Here is a 20,000-nt window from a genome sequence, read left to right as displayed (position 1 = left end):
GAGGGACGACGCTGTGCTGAGGTTGCACGACGCGGAGGAGACGGCGCAGCAGAGCCAGCAGTCTCTTGCGACGTTGCAGAAGGTGAGGGAGAGGGAGAGAGGGAGAGAGAGGGAGGGAGAGAGAGGGAAAGGTGTGAGAGAGAAGGAGAGGGAGGGAGGGAGGGAAAGAGGGAGGAGGGAGGGAAAGAGGGAGGGAAGAGGGAGGGAGGGAGGGTGGGGGAGAGAGAGAGGGAGGAAGGGAGAGAGGGTGGGAGAGAGGGAAAGGGTGTGAGAGAGAAGGAGAGGGAGGGGGAGGGAGGAAGGAGGGAGGGAGGGAGGGAAAGAGGGAGGGAGGGAGGGAGGGTGGAAGGGAGAGGGGGTGGAAGGGAGTGGGGGAGAGAGAGAGGGAGGAAGGGAGAGAGGGGGGAGAGGGAGAGGGAGAGGGAGGGTGAGGAGGGAGGGAGCCAGAGGGACGAGCTGTGCTGAGGTTGCACGACGCGGAGGAGACGGCGCAGCAGAGCCAGCAGTCTCTTGCGACGTTGCAGAAGGTGAGGGAGAGGGGAGAGAGAGAGAGAGGGAGGGAGAGAGAGGGAAAGGGTGTGAGAGAGAAGGAGAGGGAGGGGAGGAAGGGAAAGAGGGAGGGAGGGAGAGGAAAGAGGGAGGGAGGGAGGGAAAGAGGGAGGGAGGGAGGGAGGGAAGTGGGGGAGAGAGAGAGGGAGGAAGGGAGAGAGGGGGGAAAGAGGAGGGAGAGGGAGGGTGAGGAGGGAGGGAGCCAGAGGGACGATGCTGTGTGAGGTGCACGACGCGGAGGAGACGGGCACAGAGCAGCACTCTTGCGACGTTGCAGAAGGTGAGGGAGAGAGAGGGAGGGAGAGAGAGGGAAAGGGTGTGAGAGAGAAGGAGAGGGAGGGAGGGAGGGAAAGAGGGAGGGAGGGTGGAAGGGAGAGGGGGTGGAAGGGAGTGGGGGGAGGAGAGGGAGGAAGGGAGAGAGGGGGGGGAGAGGAGAGGGAGGTGAGGAGGGAGGGAGCAGAGGGACGACGCTGTGCGAAAGGGTGCACGACGCGGAGGAGACGGCGCAGCAGAGCCAGCAGTCTCTTGCGACGTTGCAGAAGGTGAGGGAGAGGGAGAGAGAGAGGGTGTGAGGGAGAGAGAGAGAGGGAGGAAGGGAGGGAAAGAGGGACAGGGGGTGTGGGAGAGGGGAGGGAGGGAGGGAGGGAGGAAGGAAGTGAGGAAAGAAGGAAGGAGAGAGAGAGAGAGAGAGAACGAGGGTGAGGGAAGGAAGGAAAGAGAGTGAGAGAAAGAGGGAGAGAAGGAAGAGAGGAAGGAAGGAAGGAGAGAGAGGAGAGAAAGAGGGCGAGAGAGAGAACGAGGGTGAGGGAAGGAAGGAAAGAGAGTGAGAGAAAGAGGGAGAGAAGGATGAGAGGAAGGAAGGAAGGAAGGAGAGAGAGAGAAAGAGAGAAGGAAGTGGAGGAAAGAAGGAAGGAGAGAGAGAGAAAGAGGGAGAGAGAGAGAACGAGGGTGAGGGAAGGAAGGAAAGAGAGTGAGAGAAAGAGGGAGAGAAGGATGAGAGGAAGGAAGGAAGGAGAGAGAGAGAAAGAGGGTGAGAGAGAGAACGAGGGTGAGGGAAGGAAGGAAAGAGAGTGAGAGAAAGAGGGAGAGAAGGATGAGAGGAAGGAAGGAAGGAGAGAGAGGCAGATACGAAGAGGGAGAGAGGGCGTGGGAGAGTAATTCACATTCTCCAAGCGAGATTCACTAGAAGGGGACGCGTGGTTTGGGGTCGAATGTTTTATTTATCCGTTATTGTTTTTTTTGTTATTATTCTTGTGTGTTTTTTTTTATGTTTTTTTTTTTTTTTTCTCTCTCTCTCTTTCCGTTTTCTTTTTTCTTTTCTTTTCTCACTTTCCTTTCTTTTTCTTCTCTTCTCTATTTTCTCTTCATTTCATTTCGTTTCTCCTTTTTTCCTTTCTCTTCTCACGGCCTCTCTTTCTTATAAGAAAAAAGAAAAGGAACGAAAAGAAAAGAAAATAGAGAGAATGAGAGAAAGAGAGAGACAGAGAGAGAGAGAGAGAGAGAGCAAGAGAGAGAGAGAGAGAGAATAAAAAAAAGGTAGACTTGTTGAAAATCATATATAATAATAAAAAAAAAAAAAATTATTCATTCATTTCCTCACATTTCTTTATTCATCTATTTATCTATTTATCAATATCTTCTCATTTATTTATTTATTGTATTTTTCCTCCCCCCTGACAGGTTCTCGAGGACTTCCAGAGGCGTCAGTCGAGGGAAATCCTGGACGCGACCGACAGGCAGGCCAGGGCGCTGCAGGAAGAGAAGCAGAGGAGCCTAGGACTCGAGGAGGAGATCAGGGTGCTCAAGGTGAGAGGGAGGAGAGGGAGAGAGAGAGGGAAAGGGAGGGAGGAGAGGAGGAGAGGGAGAGAGAGGAGGCGAAAGGGAGGGAGAGAGAGAGGGAAAAAGGGAGGGAGAGAGGGAGAGGGAGGGAGAGGGAAATCCTGGACGCGACCGGACAGGCAGGCCCAGGGCGCGGCAGGAAGAGAAAGCAGAGGGAGCCTAGGACCGAGGAGGAGATCAGGGTTGCTCAAGGTTTGAGAGAGAGGGGATGGGAGAGGGAGAGGGAGAGGAGGAGAGAGGGGAAAACAGGGAGAGGGAGGGAGGGAAATCTGACGCGGACCGACAGGCAGGCCAGGGCGCTGCAGGAAGGGAAGCAGAGGAGCCTAGGACTCAAGGAGGAGATTAGGGTGCTCAAGGGGAGAGAGAGAGAGGAGAGGGAGAGGGAGAGAAGAAGGGGGAGAAAAGGATATGAAGGAGAGGGAGAGAGTTAGAGGGAGAAGGGAGGGAAGGTGAGAAAGGGGAGAGAGGGGAGAAGAGGGGGAAAGACAGGAGAAGAGGGAAGAGGAAGAAACGAGGGAGGGAGGGAGGGTGGTAGGGGGGAGTAAAAATGGAAAGAGGAGGAGGGAAGGAAAAGAGGGAGGGGAGGGAGAGACGGGAAGATAAGGGAAGATTAGAGGGAAGATAGAGGGAGAGGGGGAGGGATGAGAGAAACAGTAGTAATAAAGAAAAAAAAAAAAATTTGTACAATTAAAAAGAGATTAAAATATGATAGAAAAAGATTGTGGATTTATCCGTTCGATTCTCAATTAGCTTTGATTTTGCTATAGCAGGAATAGCAGTAATAGTAGTTGTAGTAGTTATAGTAGGAATATCAATAATAAAAAAAGATAGAAAAAATGATTTTAAAAAAGGATAAAAAACGATCGTGGATTTATCCAAATTCTCAAATTAGCTTCGATTACCTTTTGCCAAATCACAGGCTGACGTAGACTGGCACGTTAATAAAAAGATGTAAAAAATTTATTTTTAAAAATAATAGCAAAATGAGGTAGTAAAAGAATAAGAGTAAAAAAGAATTAAAAGGATTTATTGTATAAATTGATATGTCCCATCAAGGACCTATCGAATTACACTATTTTTGCCACTCTTGCCAGCCCTAACATCAACAAAAAAGATTTATATATATCAGTCATCTATATTAGTATTTCATATTCATATAGTAGCATTAGATAATATATTATGTAAATATTATAAAATTATGCTTAGTATATGATTACTTAATATTATATTAAGCTACCTGACTATCACAAAAAAAATTTAATAACGAGAGTACAATAGATCTAGTTATACATATATTTATTATGATGTATATTAATTATATATTATTATGATATACTCAAATCTACCACACGTAGAAAATTATTATTTATCTTATTTATATTAGCGTACTGCTGACTAATCACAAAAAAAACTATCGAGATATTAGTCACACGCATTGAATAGGACACGTAGCGGGAAATAGTGAAAAAGACAAGATGGAAAAAAAAAAAGTTTTTTCAACGGGTCTTGTGCGTAAAAGTGTAAATTTCGCGGCAGACTCTGATAGTAAATCAAATTAAGTAAATAGATAGTAAATAGATAGTAAATAGGTAGATAGATAAACAGATAGATAAATAGATAGATAGTAAATAGATAGTAGATCAATTTAATTTAAATTTGCCTCGACTTTCTTTAATCACCAGTCTAATGGTGACAGAGAGAGACCATATATGTATTTGATTATTATCATTCTCTCTCTTTCTTTCTCATCTATCTCTGTCTTTCTCTTTTACTCAGTCTGTCTGTCTGCCTCTCTTTCGTAATTTGTCTCTCTCTCTTTTAGTCAGTCTGTCTATCTTTCTTTCCTTCCTTCTATCTCAGTTTCCTCCTCCTCTTCTTACTCCGTATTTATAAATACTGCCATCCTCTGCCTGCCTTAATCCCCCCTCACTCCAACCTCATCCACCTCTTCATCCTCCTTCATCAATCCTTCACCGTCCCTTCATCGTCCATACTCCTCCATCCTCTCATCATTCCTCCTGCCGGCCTTCACGCCTCCGCCTCATAATCTGTCCATCCTATTATACCTCCTCTTCTGTCTCCTCCTCCTGTTTGCCTCCTCCTCCATGTTCCCTCCTCCTCTTCTTTTTCTCTTCTTCTTACTCCTCTCCAGGTGCCCGCCTTCATACATCCTATGCTTCCTCCTCATCCTCCTGTTCACTCCTCTTCCTCCTCCCTCCATCCACCTCTTCCTCCTCAGCATACTCCTCTAACTACCCCGCACCTCCACTGAATCCGTCATCACCTCACATTCCTCCCCTACTTTTTGCATCAATCCTCATTCCGCCTCCTTCCACTTCCTCCTACCTCTTCCTCCCTCCGCCACTCCTCCATCTATCTTCCTCCTCCCTCCTCTTCCCTCCTCCGTCCCAGAGTCCGCCTACCTTCCTCATCCTTACACCCTCCCCTCACTCTTCTATCTTCCTCTCCTTTCCTCCCCCTCCTCCTCCTCCCCCTTCCTCCTCTTCTTCTCCTCCTCACACCCGCCTCCTCCTGATCTCTCACCTTCTTCCTCTTCCCTCCCTCCTCTATTTTATCCATTCTCTCTCATTCAATCCCGATTCCCTAACTAAGGTAATCAAATTACCACATTCATCCCCGCAGACGCAACTCCAGGAAGCGCAGAACGGACTGGACGCGGCCTCGCGGCTCGGGGAGCAGTTGAACCGCAAGGAGAGCGTCATTGCGTCCCTTAGGGCCCAGGGTGAGTGTCGTTGGCTGCTGTTCTGGGCTTGCGTTCGACTAGGGGGGCGGGGGGGGGCGGGGTTGGAGGGGAGTGGATTGGGGATGTGGGGAGGGGAGGGGATGGGGGGGTGGGGAGGGAACGGTGACGGACGGAGAGAGGAATAGGAATTTATGGGGGCGGGGGGGGGGGTGGATAGATTAATTAGAGAGAGGAGAGAGAGAGAGAGAGGGAGAGAGAGAGAGAGAGATAGAGAGAGAAAGAGAAAGAGAGAGACGGATAGACAGATTGAGAGCGACAGACTGAGAAAGAGAGACAGAGAGACAGACTGAAAAGGAGAGAAAGAAAGAGACAGACAGACCGAAAAGGAGAGAAAAAGACAAATTGAGAAAGACAGGTTGAGAAAGACAGACAGACTGAGAAAGACAGACAGACTGAGAAAGAAAGACAGACTGAGAAAGACAGACAGACTGAGAAAGACAGACAGACTGAGAAAGAGAGATATAGACAAATTGAGAAAGACAGATAGACAGCCTGAGAAAGAGAGAGATAGACTGAAAAAGAGAGAAAGAGACAAATTGAGAGAGACTTAGACAGGATCCGAGACAGACAGCTAGAAAGACAGACAGATCAAGAAAAATAGACAGACAGGGGAAGGTAAATTAGTAATGACGAATTCTGAGAAAAAGATAGACAGTGAGAGAGAGAAAGACAGATAGACAAACAGACAGAGAGAGCAATAAAAATGGACAGAGAGAGTAATAGAAAATGATAAACAGAGAGAGAGAGGGAGAGAGAGAAAGAGAGAGAGAGAGAAAGCAGAGAGAGAGAGAAAGAGGGAGGGAGAGAGAGAAAGAGAGAGAGAAGAGAAATAGAGATAGAGAGAGAGAGAAATAGAGATAGAGAGAGAGAGAGAAATAGAAAGAGAAAGAGGGAGAGAGAGAGCAAGGGAGAGAGACAGACAGACAGACAGACAGAAAGAGCAATAGAAAGACAGAAAGACAAACAGCCATACAAATAGACAGACAGACAAACAGCCATACAAATAGACAGACAGAGAGAAAGAGAGAATTTTTAAAAAATATTTCTCTCGTTTTTTTTTTTTTCGTACTAACGACGAATCTCATTTCATTTCAGTTAATAGAAAAATGTGATATGTTTTATTTATTTATTTATTACAGGTTTATTATAAGTTTTAGAATTAAGAAAATATGTAAAATAATATTTGTATGATTTTCAAACAATATGTGTTTCGTATATATGTATATTATTTATATATATATGCATTTTCTGAAATAAATTATAGTAAATGTGGTTTGAAAATCACACATATGATAAAGTTATTTTTATTATTTTGTTGTATCAAAGAAATCATTTTCGAAATGTTGATTTTAATTTTAAGGCTTATGAAAGCATGTAATTATTATTATTATTTTTTTATGCTGCTACATGTGTTATTATATATATATATATATATATATATATATATATATATATATATATATATATATATATATAATTTTTTTTTCTTTTTCTTTTTTTTTTCTATTAATTAATTATATATCTGTATATATATATATATTTTTTTATTTCGTGCTTTTATTTGCTCTCGGTGGTGGTCCCTCCCCCCCTCCCCCCCTTATCCTCCTTGTCAATCACCTTTCTATCTTCTTCTTTTTCCTTCTTTGTGTTCTTCCTTTTTTCATTTTCTTTCTCCTTTTCTTCCTTTTTCCTCTGTTCCTCCTTCTCCTCCTCTTTCTCTCTCTCTCCCTTTCTCCTCCTCCTCCTCCTTCTCCTCCTCCTCCTCCTCCTCCTCCTCCTCCTCTTCCTCCTCCTCCTCCTCTTCCTCCTCTTCCTCCTCCCTTTCTCTCTCTCTCTCTTTCTCCTCCTCCTCCACCTCCCCCCCCCCCCTCTGCTTGCCTTTTTTTTGTTTTTTTTGTTATTTTTTGTTGTTTGCATTTTTGTTCAGCTTGTTTGGCATGTGTTTGTTTGTTTGTTTGTTTGTGCTTTGATGTATTTTGCTTGTTCTTGATTTTATCTTGTGCTTTGTTCCTCTATTTTATTCCTCTTATTTCATTTCTCTCTCTCTCTCTCTCTCTCTCTCTCTCTCTCTCTCTCTCTCTCTCTCTCTCTCTCTCTCTCTCTCTCTCTCTCTCTCTCTCTCTCTCTCTCTCTCTCTCTCTCTCTCTCTCTCTCTCTCTCTCTCTCTCTCTCTCTCTCTCTCTCTCTCTCTCTCTCTCTCTCTCTCTCTCTCTCTCTCTCTCTCCTCCTTCCCACCCCCCCCATCTGCACAGACCCAACCCGAGTACCCCAGACCAACCCCTCTACTCCCCCCCCCCCCCCCCATCCACACACACAAAACCTCTGCACGACCCACGAACCCGACCAACCCCGGTGGCACCTCAGTCGTCAGAGGCCCAAAGGACGAAAACCTCGACCGAAACGTCAAAGGAAAGACCCCAGACGGCGAAATATCAGCAGGTAATTTGGGGGGGTGTTTTTTCCCTTCTCGCGCTCCGTCCCCCCCCTCCACCTTATTCGGAAGCGGTGCTGGCATCCAAAAGGGGCGTGCCATTTCCGGGGGAGGGGGGACGCGAAGAACGATTCCGAACCCAAATTCCTCGCTGGTATTCCGTCGTTTGGCCGTCATCTAGCGCTCTCGTCTTACGAAGCGACCAGGAGACCCTTCTTCAGCTTAGAGAGGACTTTTACGTGTCTTTGGCCTCGGGGGGGAAAATCTCATAAACTCCTGGTATTCCGTCGTTTTGCCGTCATGTTACGCTCTCGTCGTACGAAGCAACAGAAAACGTCTTCAACTCAAAGAGGACCATTTAACGCCCTTAGGCTCAGAAAATCTCATAAAGGGTCTTCGTATCGCCTATGAGGGACATCTCGAAGGAAAATTTTAACAAAAGATTCCAATTAAACGAAGAAATGGTTAATTAAAAGATTAAACGTTGTGGGACATATCAACGCATACAGAAATCTAGGAGGACTCGTACATAATAGACCCCCAAGCTAGTCTTTAACTAAGGGGTGAAGACCGCACATCTTGAGACCTCAGGCACTCACCATGGATGCAATATGAGTAGGAAATAAAAGGCCTAATTTCTGAATACTTGGGCACTCACCATGGATGCAATATGAGTAGGAAATAAAAGGCCTAATTTCTGAATACTTGGGCACTCACCATGGATGCAATATGAGTAGGAAATAAAAGGCCTAATTTCTGAATACTTGGGCACTTGCTATGGTACCATGGATGCAATAAGAGAAGCAAATGAAAGTCCGGATTTTTTAATAATCTCTGAATGAAGGAAGAGTGGCAGAAATATTATATATATATTTAATTCTTTGAACCCTGCCTGTAGCCATCATACCAAAGGCTCAGCCCCCAACTTGGACTGGGACTTGACACCAAAGTTTGGGTATTGTGGTGTCGTTACACGTGAGTTGAAGTACCCGATGAGGGATGCTTGAAGCTGCTATGAAAAGCCTTAAGATGGGGTTTCCCGATGAGAGATCCTCGAAGCCGCTATGAAAAGCCTCAAGATGGGGTTATTTGATGAGAGATCCTCGAACCTGCTATGAAAAGCTTTAAGGTTGGGGTTAACTCGCCCTAAAACCTGGTTCCATTACACGGACACGAGACCTGATTCCTACTGTGTGTGGTATGACGCCCACACAGCTTATTGTATTACGCCCCCAAGCATTCCTACTGTTGTATTGCGCCCACACAAGACATCCGGGATTATTCACGCTGGCCCCGTTAGTGATGGAGTAGAGGAAGTTTTTTTTTTTTTTTTTTTACGAAAAGTTTTCTCTGAAAGAAAGAAAATAGCGAAGAGGTATTGCAATTCTTGAAGAATTTCTCGGGGCTGAAGATGCAAAGATGTTTGTCAGTGAGAGAGTGAGAGAGAGAAAGGGAAAGAGAGAGAGAAAGAAAGGGAGAGAGAGAGAGAGAGGGAGAGAGAGAGAGAGAGAAAGAAAGAGAGAGAGAGAGAGAGAGAGGAAGAGAGAGAGAGTGAGAAATAGAGAAAGAGAGAGAGAGAGAGAAGGGGAGATAAAAAAAGAAGAGAAAAAACGAAAAAAGAGAAGGTGAGAAGAGCGAGAGAGAGAGCGAGAAAGAGAGAGAAAGAGAGAGACATCCAACCTGTTCCCAATCCCATCTTTCCCTCTTCGTATTTTTCTCCATCTTCCGCTGCTCGCTTTGAGAATGCTTCGAGCTCTCGGTTTTTGGAAGCGTTTAAGCCTGGCACGTCTTTTTTTTTTTTTTTTTTTTTTTTACGGCACTGGTGGATGGGCGTTGGCACTCTGGCACTCCTGCAAGCATGATTTTAACATATTTAAATTCATCGTATTTTCTGTTTTATTGATATATTTTAAGCTTTTTTTTTTTTGCTTGTGTGAGGAAGCATGGTTTTGATGTTAATTAAGTGTTATTATTATTTTTTTAAAGAGATTTAAAAAATATATAATTTGATAGTCGTTTCGCTTAATGTCGTAATTATTATTGTTATTATTGATTTTTATTTTGTTTTGAAATTTATCTGCGTCGTTGTTATTGATTTGGCTTTTTGTGCGTAAGATTTTTATATATTTTTTTTTTGCTAGTGTTCTTTTCTCTCTCTGTTTCTTTTTCTCTTTCTATTCTCATTCTCTCTCTCTTTTTTTATTTCTTTCTTCTCCTCTCTCTCTTCTTCTTCTCTCTCTTTCTATCTCTCTCTCTCTTTCTATCTCTCTCTCTCTCTCTCTCTCTCTCTCTTCCTCTCTCTCTCTCTCTCTCTTCTCTCCTCTCTCCTCTCTCTCTCCCTCTCTCTCTCTCTCTCTCTCTCTCTCTCTCTCTCTCTCTCTCTCTCTCATCTCTCTCTTCTACTCTATCTTCATTCTCTTCTCTTCTCATCTTTATCTCTCTTTTTTTTTTCTTTTTTTTTTTTTTTTTTTTTATTATTATTGTAATTTTTTGGCTTCTAATTGTGATTATTATTATTTATTTATTATTGTTGTTGATTTTAATTATTGTTAGCTTTTATATGTTCATATCTATATACATATCTATATATATATCTATATATATATATATATATATATCTATATATCTATATATATATCTATATATATATATATATATTTTATATATATATATATATATATATATATATATATATATACATATACATATATATATATATATATATATATATATAATATATATATACATATATATATATATATATATATATCTATATATTCATATATATATCTATAAGTAATATATATATATGTATGTTTATATTATATATATATACATATACATACATATATATACATATATATACACATATATACAACATACTGTATGTGATGCGCTCATGTATATAACAGACACACATATACGTATGCATTTGTGTATGTATATGTATATATATATATATTATATATATATGTATATATATATATATATATACATATATACATACATATATATACATATATATAAATAAGTATAGACATATATACATGTTTATATATTTGTATACATGTATATATACATATGCACATGTGTATATTTACACAAACATATATGCATGCATTTGTGTGTATATGATATGAAAATATATATATATATATATATATATATATATATATATATATATATATATATATATATATATATATATATATGTATTTATATTATATATTATTATATATTTATATTTATATTTTTTGTATATAATATTTATACATATATTTAGATATATATATACTATTTGTGTATGTAAGATTTTTTTTTATATACAGTATTTATGTATATATTTTATATATAAATAATATACATATATCTATATACATATATATACACACATATACACATATACACATACACATATAGATATATACAAATATACATATATGTATATATATACATATACATATATATATATATATATATATATATATATATATATATATATATATATATATATATATATATATATATATATATATATATATATATATATATATAGTTATTTATTCATTTATTTATTTAACACACACACACTTTCACATATTTAGTGTTAAATATATTTATGTTCATTTGATGAGAGAAAGAGAGCGAGAGCGAGAGAGAGAATGAGAGAGAGAGAAGGAAAGTGAATAAGAGAGAGAGAGAGAAAGTGAAAAAGAGAGAAAACGAAAGGACGAGAGAGAGAGAGAGAAAGAAAGGAAGAGAGAGAGAGAAAGAAAGGAAAGAGAGAGAGAGAGAGAAAGAGAGAGAGAGAGAGAGAAAGAGAGAGAGAGAGAGAGAAAGGAAGAGAGAGAGAGAGAGAAAGATAGAAAGTGAAAGAGAGAGAGAGAGAGAGACATATATATATATATATATATATATATATATATATATATATATATATATATATATATATATATATATATATATGTATATATAGAAAAAGGAATGAATTAGAATAACTAACGTTGCCACATCTTATTTATATCAATGATATCGTCATTAACGTGTGTTGGCCAGATTACAAAAAAATTATTACGTACCAGACATGAGCGGAAACGTTACCAGACGTCTGTGGCCTTTAATTCACGTAATATATATTTTTTTCATTATATGATTCAGTGCTCATATTTTTGCGACAACATTGTGCAGGATTCTATTATTTTCTCTATGGCGAATCCGTACTGGATGATATTGATTCACTTGATAGTCTTTCAAAGAGCCCGCGTTGATCCTGGAATCATTTCACGTTGCTTTTCGTCCCTGTTGCAGGGTTTGCAGCATACGGCGTCGTTATCTGGCGTGTTATACCGATTCTCGTTATCTCTTATCTTATCGTTATCGATGCTGCATGATTGTTTAATCATTATATATGAAATGCATGACACAATCACGTGTCTATGTGTACGTAGATTTAATTAAAGGCATTTACCATGCTCAAGATATGTATGATCAATTCTTGCATGATGTTGCAGCATATTAATATTGCATTTGCAATATGATGTAGTGTGTAGTGTCTCGTTATCATGTACGAAATCTCCCAAATTTCCCTGACACGAGAGGAAATGTGCATGCGATATGACGTTGAATAAAAATTCTTTGCAATATACGTAATGTACAGTAGTAATATAGAGATTTTAATTATTTTTCAACTTGTGTCAAATACATAATTTTGTTTTGATTGATTTATCACGCATATGTTGATAAATAAAATTTCGTTGCAAAATAAAATTTCGTTGCAATGTACGTAATATATATAGTATCTGTTATCTCGTTATTACGTACGAAATCTAAATTTTCCTGACACGAAAGGAAATGAGGAGATTTACTTAAATTCATTCATGTAGATTTATTTAAAATATTTTTCAACTCGTCTCTTGGTATTTAAATAATTGCGTTTTGAAATCTTTCCGCCACGTGTATGTTATATGACGATAAATCAAGGCTATAATTTTTAAAAAATTGTGGGATAGGTCATCTTTCCGAGAAATAAGTGTATGTACTTTCATATATAGTGTGTGTGCGTGTGTGTGTGTGTGTGTGTGTCGTGTGCATGTGTGTGTGTGTGTGTGTACGTGTGCGTGTGTGTATGTGTTGTGTGTGTGTGTGTGTGTGTGTGTGTGTGTGTGTGTGTGTGTGTGTGTGTGTGTGTGTGTGTGTGTGTATTTCTGCTTCTGTGATTGTGTGTATGTGTGATTTTTTTCAACCGTTAAAATTACTTTTAACATAAGAATATATTTTCTTAACTCCAAACGTTGTTATAATTCTTATTATTCACATTATTATAATGAACTTCATGATTTCCATTACTTTATTAATATTGTCATCATTGTTTTTTCGCCAAATTAAGCAATTTCTGTTTATGTCTAAGAAAGTGTAGAATTAATAATAAAAAAAAAAAAAAAAATGAAGAGATGAGCTCGTGATGATAACACGTATTTTGCACGAATGCAAATTAAACCCCAAAATATAACGCCGTTTGTTCTAATCTCACACGGTAAAGCTGAGGATATTTATTAAGGTCAGAATGCTGTGTGAGGTTGGAAGATCAGGCGTACACGTTCTTCACTACGCACACAATTCCTTGCTACGCGCACACACGCGCACACGGTTTCTAACCCTCTGCACGCACACGGTTTCTGACTCTGTGCACACACGTTTTAACCCTCTGCACGCACACGGTTTCTGATGATGTGCACACAGTTTCTGACGATGTGCACACAGTTTCTGACGATGTGCACACAGATTCTGACGATGTGCACACACGTTCTAACCCTCCTTTCTAACTGAGTACTTATGAGTGTCTAGATGCATGCTTTTAACTATACTCACTGCTACTATGGACTCACTCACTGCTATGGACTCACTCACTGCTATGGACTCACTGCTACTATGGACTCACTCCTACTATGGACTCACTCCTACTATGGACTCACTCCTGCTATGGACTCACTCACTGCTATGGACTCACTCCTACTATGGACTCACTCCTACTATGGACTCACTCACTGCTATGGACTCACACCTACTATGGGTATATGAGTTTTCCATTCCGTACACGTATATATTTTGTTCGTGCATGACTTTTCGCCTTTATGACGTGAGTACGTAGGTCGTATGCGAGTCTCTATGCACACAGGTTGTAAATGCTACGGAGAATATGTTATTATTATTATTATTATTGTTATTATTATTATTGTTATTATTGTTATTATTATTATTATTATTGTTATTATTGTTATTATTGTTATTATTATTTATTATTACGTATATGTGAATTGGAGGTTTACGCGTCCAAGGGTTTTCTTGAATCAGTAACTAACTTTTTATTTATTTATTTTTATTTTATTATTATACCAATAACTAGTTGTTGGTGTGTGTTTTTTTTTTTTTTTTTTTTTTTTAATTAATTTTATTATTATTATTATTTTTTTTTTAGGGTGGGAGGGGGAGGGTTAAGCTCTCATCTATATGTTAAGCGTCAATATGTTTGCAATAATGCATGGCACTTGCAAGATAATAGTTGCAGGGAACATATCAACGAATATGTGAAAGAGATGAAGGGTAGAAAATGTTGAGACGTTTAATAATCGCATTTAATTAACATTGAATGATTAAATCATAGTGAATTAGATAACTACATTGAATAAACGTTGCATAATTAATTATAGTGAATTAAATCATTCTATTCAATAAATGTTGAATGACTAAATTATATTGAATTAAATAACTGAACTAAATAATAAATTAAATTCTTAATAGATAATTAAATAAATAATTAAATAACTAAATAAATATTATATAAAATATATAATATAATAATAATTAAATAACTAATAATAATTAATATATTAATTATAATAATTATATATTAATAATAATTAATATATTAATTATAATTATTATATATTCGGAGGAGAAGTAAAGAAATTATAAGAGCGTATATATGTCAGGGATATAGATATATAGACGTATAGATAAATAGATGTATTAGATTTATAGATATATAGATGTATAGATAGATTATGTGTATATATATATATATATATATTGAAGTATAGATATATAGATGTAGGTATATAGATGTCATTTTGTCATTTTGTCACTTTCATTTCTAAAACTAACGGAATGTAATCCTATTTTCGTATAAAAGAGATCGAGAAACACCTATACACACACACACACACACACATATATATATATATATATATAATATATATATATATATATATATATATATATATATATATATATATATAGGTATATACATATATATATAAATATATATATATACACATACATATACATATATATATACACATATATACACATATACACACAAATGTATATAAATATATACATATATATTTATAATATACATACATAACATACATACCATACATAATACATACCATCCACCACACACAAAACACACACACACACACAATAACATATATATATATATAATATATTATATATATATATATATTTATATATATATATATATTATATATATATATATATATATATATATAATATATATATAATATATATATTATATATATATATATATATATATATATATATTATATTAACTATAGATAATATATTATGCTATATATAAACTCCCAAAATTTACATTGTACATTAGAACGTAAAGTAAATGTTGGGAAATTTTAAGCGTGCAGTGATGCATACGTAAGAAATTCCTTGTGCACATATAGACTATTAACTACTCACCATGTATAAAACTGTGCATGTATAGACTATTACGTACTCACGCATGGTATAAACTTGTGCATATATAGACTATTACGTACTCACGCATGGTATAAACTTGTGCATGTATAGACTATTACGTACTCACGCATGGTATAAATTGCCATCGACATGGAGTATCATTTGCATGTAAAATCTGCATGACTTCCATAGCATGATTTTTTTTTTTTTTTTTTTTTTTTTTTTTTTAATGCATGTTTTTTTTTTTTTTTTTCTCTGTCATTATTATTATTACTATTTTTATTGTTCTTATATTTTTGTTATGTTATTATTATTATTATTGTATTTTATTATTATTATTATTATTATTATTATTATTATTTTATTATTAATATTATAATTATTATCATTATTATTGTATTATTATTATTATTATTATTATTTTCATTATTATTGTTGTTTTTCTTATAATTACTATTATCATCATAATTATTAGTTTAATGATAATCATAATAATATTATTAAAAGTTTTTTTTTTTTTTTTTTTTTTTTTTTTTTGTTAATCTTATTATCATTTATTTATTTATTTATTATTACCTGTTATCTATTATTTATTTTTATCATTTATTATTATGGTTAACATTATTATATTTATTATTATTATTTTTTTTTTTTTTTTTTTTTTTTTTTTTTTTTTTTTTTTTAGCATTAATATCAATTGAATGTTTATATTTTTTTTTATCATAAATATATAATTAAATATATAAAATTTGTAGTAAATGTTTTATTATTTAGAACGTTTATGCATAGAAACGTTCCATGTACGTATTCGGACATAATTCATGTACGTATTCGGACATAATTCATGTACGTATTCGGACATAATTCATGTACGTATTCGGACATAATTCATGTACGTATTCGGACATAATTCAAGTACGTATTCGGACATAATTCATGTACCTATTCGGACATAATTCATGTACGTATTCGGACATAATTCATGTACGTAATCGGACATAATTCATGTACGTATTGGGAAATATTCCAGGTACGTATTTTGAGATAATTCCATGTACGTATTTTGAGATAATTCATGTACGTATTAGGGAGGATAGCCCATGTACGTATTTTGAGATAGTCCATATACGTATTGGGATAATTCATGTGCGTATTGGGAGATATTCCAGGTACGTATTGGAAGGTAGTCCATGTACGTATCTAAATCCCCTACGACGTACACAGGAAAGCAAAACAACTTACGCATGGGAGTTCATACAAACCAGTGTATTCCCCACTTACATACACATGGAAACCCAACCTGTGTGCGTATAAATCTCCCAACCATTCCTGTGTACACATGGTTTCCTAAGCAGCTCATATAGCATGGATTCCGAAGCAGCTTGTGTACGCGTGGATCCCCCAACCAGCTCTGTACACATGCCGGAGTCCTGTGTACGCATGGATTTCCCAAGAAGCTCATGTACGCATGGATTCGAAACCTGCTCATGTACGCATGGATCCCCCAACCATCCTTGTGTACACATAGATTAGAAACCAGCTCGTGTACGCATACCGTAGTCCTGTGTACACATGGATTTCCCAACCAGCTCGTGTACGCATGGATTCCGAAAACCCGCTCGTGTACGCATGCCGGAGTCCCACGTACGCATGCCAGAGTCCCGTGTGCGCATCTCGGACTGAGTATTACATCAGGTACTGGTTTTGCATGTGTACACCAGTGCCTCTGTAATACCCTGTTTGGGGTGCGACGAAACGACCCTTGAGAAAAGACCTTTTTTTTTTTTGGCAGATTTGTGGTAGAGATTTTTTGATTTTGTCGTTTTAAGGTTTGTCGCGTTTTGTGCGTTTTGTTTTATTGTGTTTTATTTTTTAGTCTTTTCTTTTTGTGATCTCTGTTTACTCTCTCTCTTTCTCTTTCGTTCTCTCTCTCTCTTTCTCTTTCTCTTCCTTTTTCTCTCTCTCTCTTTCTCTCTCTCTTTCTCTCTCTCTTTCTCTCTCTCTCTCTCTCTCTCTCTCTCCCCCCCCCCTACATTCTCTCACTTCATCTCCATCTTGTCTTCTTCCTCCTCCTTCTCCTCCTCCTCTTCTTCCTCCCTCCTCCTCTTCCTCCCTCCTCCTCTTCCTCCCTCCTCCTCTTCCTCCCTCCTCCTCTTCCTCCCTCCTCCTCCTCCTCCTCCTCCTCCTCTTCCTTCTTCCTCCCTCCTCCTCCTCCTCTTCCTCCTCCTCCTCTCCTCCTCCTCCTCCTCCCCCTCTTCCTCCTCTTCCTCCCCCTCTTCCTCCCTCCTCCACCTCCTCCCCTCCTCCCCCTCCTCCTCCTCCTCCTCCTCCTCTTCTTCCTCCTCCTCCTCCTCCTCCTCTCCTCCTCCTCCTCCCCTCTTCCTCCCCTCCTCCTCCTCTCCCCCTCCTCCTCCCCTCCTCCTCCCCCTCCTCCACCTCCTCCTCCTCCTCCTCCTCCTCCTCCTCATTTATTGAAATGTAGAGACTGTAATTATTAATTAAGAATGATGATAGATTAATCATAGATTAATTATAGTGTTGATATCAGGTTAATTACTGTAAACCATAATTATTATTATTGTTGTTATTATTGCTGTTGTTGTTAGTATTGTTATAATTATGTTATTATTATTGTTTTTGATATTATTGTTATTATTGTTATCACTATTATTGTTATTGTTGTTATTATTAAGACGTCATCGTTATTGTCGTTTTTATGTTATTTTAATTAATGTTATTATTATGTTATTTTAATGTTATTATTATATTTTAATGTTGATATCTCCTCGTTTCAGAAATTAATATGGAAGTTGATTTTTCCGTTAATTAGTGATGACGTCTAATTAACGTTAATTAGTGATGACGTCTAATTAACGTTAATTGGTGATGACGTCTAATTAACGTTAATTGGTGATGACGTCTAATTAACGTTAATTAGTGATGACGTGATGATGATTAGTGACGTCTTAATTAATTTCCAAGCTTTTAATTAAGGCTGAAATTATTTGATATAATTAATAATGCAATACATTCGTAAATTTTAATTAATAATGATTACGGATGCATATTATATAATTATTAATTAATTTCATTATTGACAATTAACTGATATTATGAAATAATTATTATTATTACCTATTATAATTAATTATTATCTAATATAATTAAATGATTATTATTACCAAATATAATTAATATGTTTACCTAATTAATATGATTATGATCTAATATAATTATATATATAAAACTATATAATTATATAAAATATGATTATTACCCAATATGATTATATATATAAAACTATATAATTATATAAAATATGATTATTACGTAATTGTTATATTGTTAGTAATCAACGTAATTTTAGTCTTTTTCGTCAATACGATTATTGATTAGCAACGCATGACGTGGCACCATTTATATTTAATTATAATATATAATAATTATATAATAAATATGTAAATGATAAAAAATAATAAATGTTAATAATTATATTAAAATATAATATAATAATTATGTCACTGTAATATTTCTTATATATTACGTAACACCTGTAAGATATAACAATCTTTCAGTAAGATAACGCTCTTTTAATAAGACGTAATTCAGTGATATAAGAGACGTACTTTAAGACGTACTTTCGTAAGATGAGATAAAAATCCTTCTGTAAGATGTAATTCAGGTTAAGATAACGTAACGCTCAACAAGATGTAATTCAGGTTAAGATAACGTAACGCTCAACAAGACGTAATTCAGTAGGATAACATAACGCTCCCTCATTAAAACGTAATTCAGTAAGATAAGATGTAAAAATCCTTCAGTAAGACGTAATTCAGTAAGATAACACTCATGCTTTAAAACGTAATTCAGTAAGATAGCATGAACCCCCCTTCATTAAAACGTAATTCAGCAACATAATGCTCCTTTAATAAGACGTAATTCAGCAACATAACACTCCTTTAATATGACGTAATTTAGCAAGATAACATAACGTTTCCTCATTAAGACGTAAGTGTACGACGTCCCTAATACGCAGTTCCTTCAATAAGACGTAATTCAGTAAGATAACACTCATGGTTTAAAACGTAATTCAGTAAGTTAACGCTCTTTTAAAGACGTAATTCAGCAACATAACTCCTTTAATAAGACGTAATTTAGCAAGATAACGAAACGCCCCGTTTAAAACTAAATTCAATAAGTTAACGCTCTTTTAAAGACGTAATTCAGTAACAAAACGCCCCCTCATTAAGACGTAAGTGTACGACGTCCCTAATACGCAGCCCTCTCTCGGTAGTGTCCAGCCAGGAGGAGGTGGTACGTCGAGCCCAGGGCGAGATGCTGGCACTCAAGTCGTCCTCGGATAATAAAGTTGATAAGTAAGATTTTTGTCGTTGTAGTTATTGTTACTATTATTGTTGTTATTGCTATTAATATCGTCATTATTATTGTTATTATTATTATGGTTATTATCTTTTTATTGTTATTATTATTGCTATTATTATTATTATTATTATTATTATTATTATTATTATTATTATTGCTATTATTATCATCGTTATTGCTATTTTTGTTATTATTATTGCTATTATTATTATTATTATTATTGTTTTCTTTATTAATATTTAAATATATTTTTTGCTT

The 20,000-nt window shown here is 36.7% G+C and overlaps 1 protein-coding gene across 1 annotated transcript in view; it reads left to right on the top strand.

The window, feature by feature from the left end:
• The window catches only part of LOC119571150 (trichohyalin-like), a gene marked incomplete at both ends in the record, with an annotated part of 23,368 nt that extends 3,633 nt beyond the window's left edge, over positions 1-19,735 (top strand). The window contains 4 exon segments of the mRNA XM_037918594.1: positions 1-82; positions 2,230-2,355; positions 5,032-5,131; positions 19,654-19,735. The exon segment at positions 1-82 is cut by the window's left edge and continues 60 nt beyond it. Of these exon segments, the coding sequence (XP_037774522.1) occupies positions 1-82; positions 2,230-2,355; positions 5,032-5,131; positions 19,654-19,735 (390 nt within the window).
• Positions 19,736-20,000: the final 265 nt, after the last annotated feature.

The sequence above is a fragment of the Penaeus monodon genome, unplaced genomic scaffold, assembly GCF_015228065.2.
Source record: "Penaeus monodon isolate SGIC_2016 unplaced genomic scaffold, NSTDA_Pmon_1 PmonScaffold_534, whole genome shotgun sequence".
In the NCBI taxonomy this organism is placed as follows: Eukaryota; Metazoa; Arthropoda; class Malacostraca; order Decapoda; family Penaeidae; genus Penaeus; species Penaeus monodon.
The sequence above is the reverse complement of the archived record's forward strand: the minus strand, read 5'-3'. Positions and strand labels throughout refer to the sequence as shown.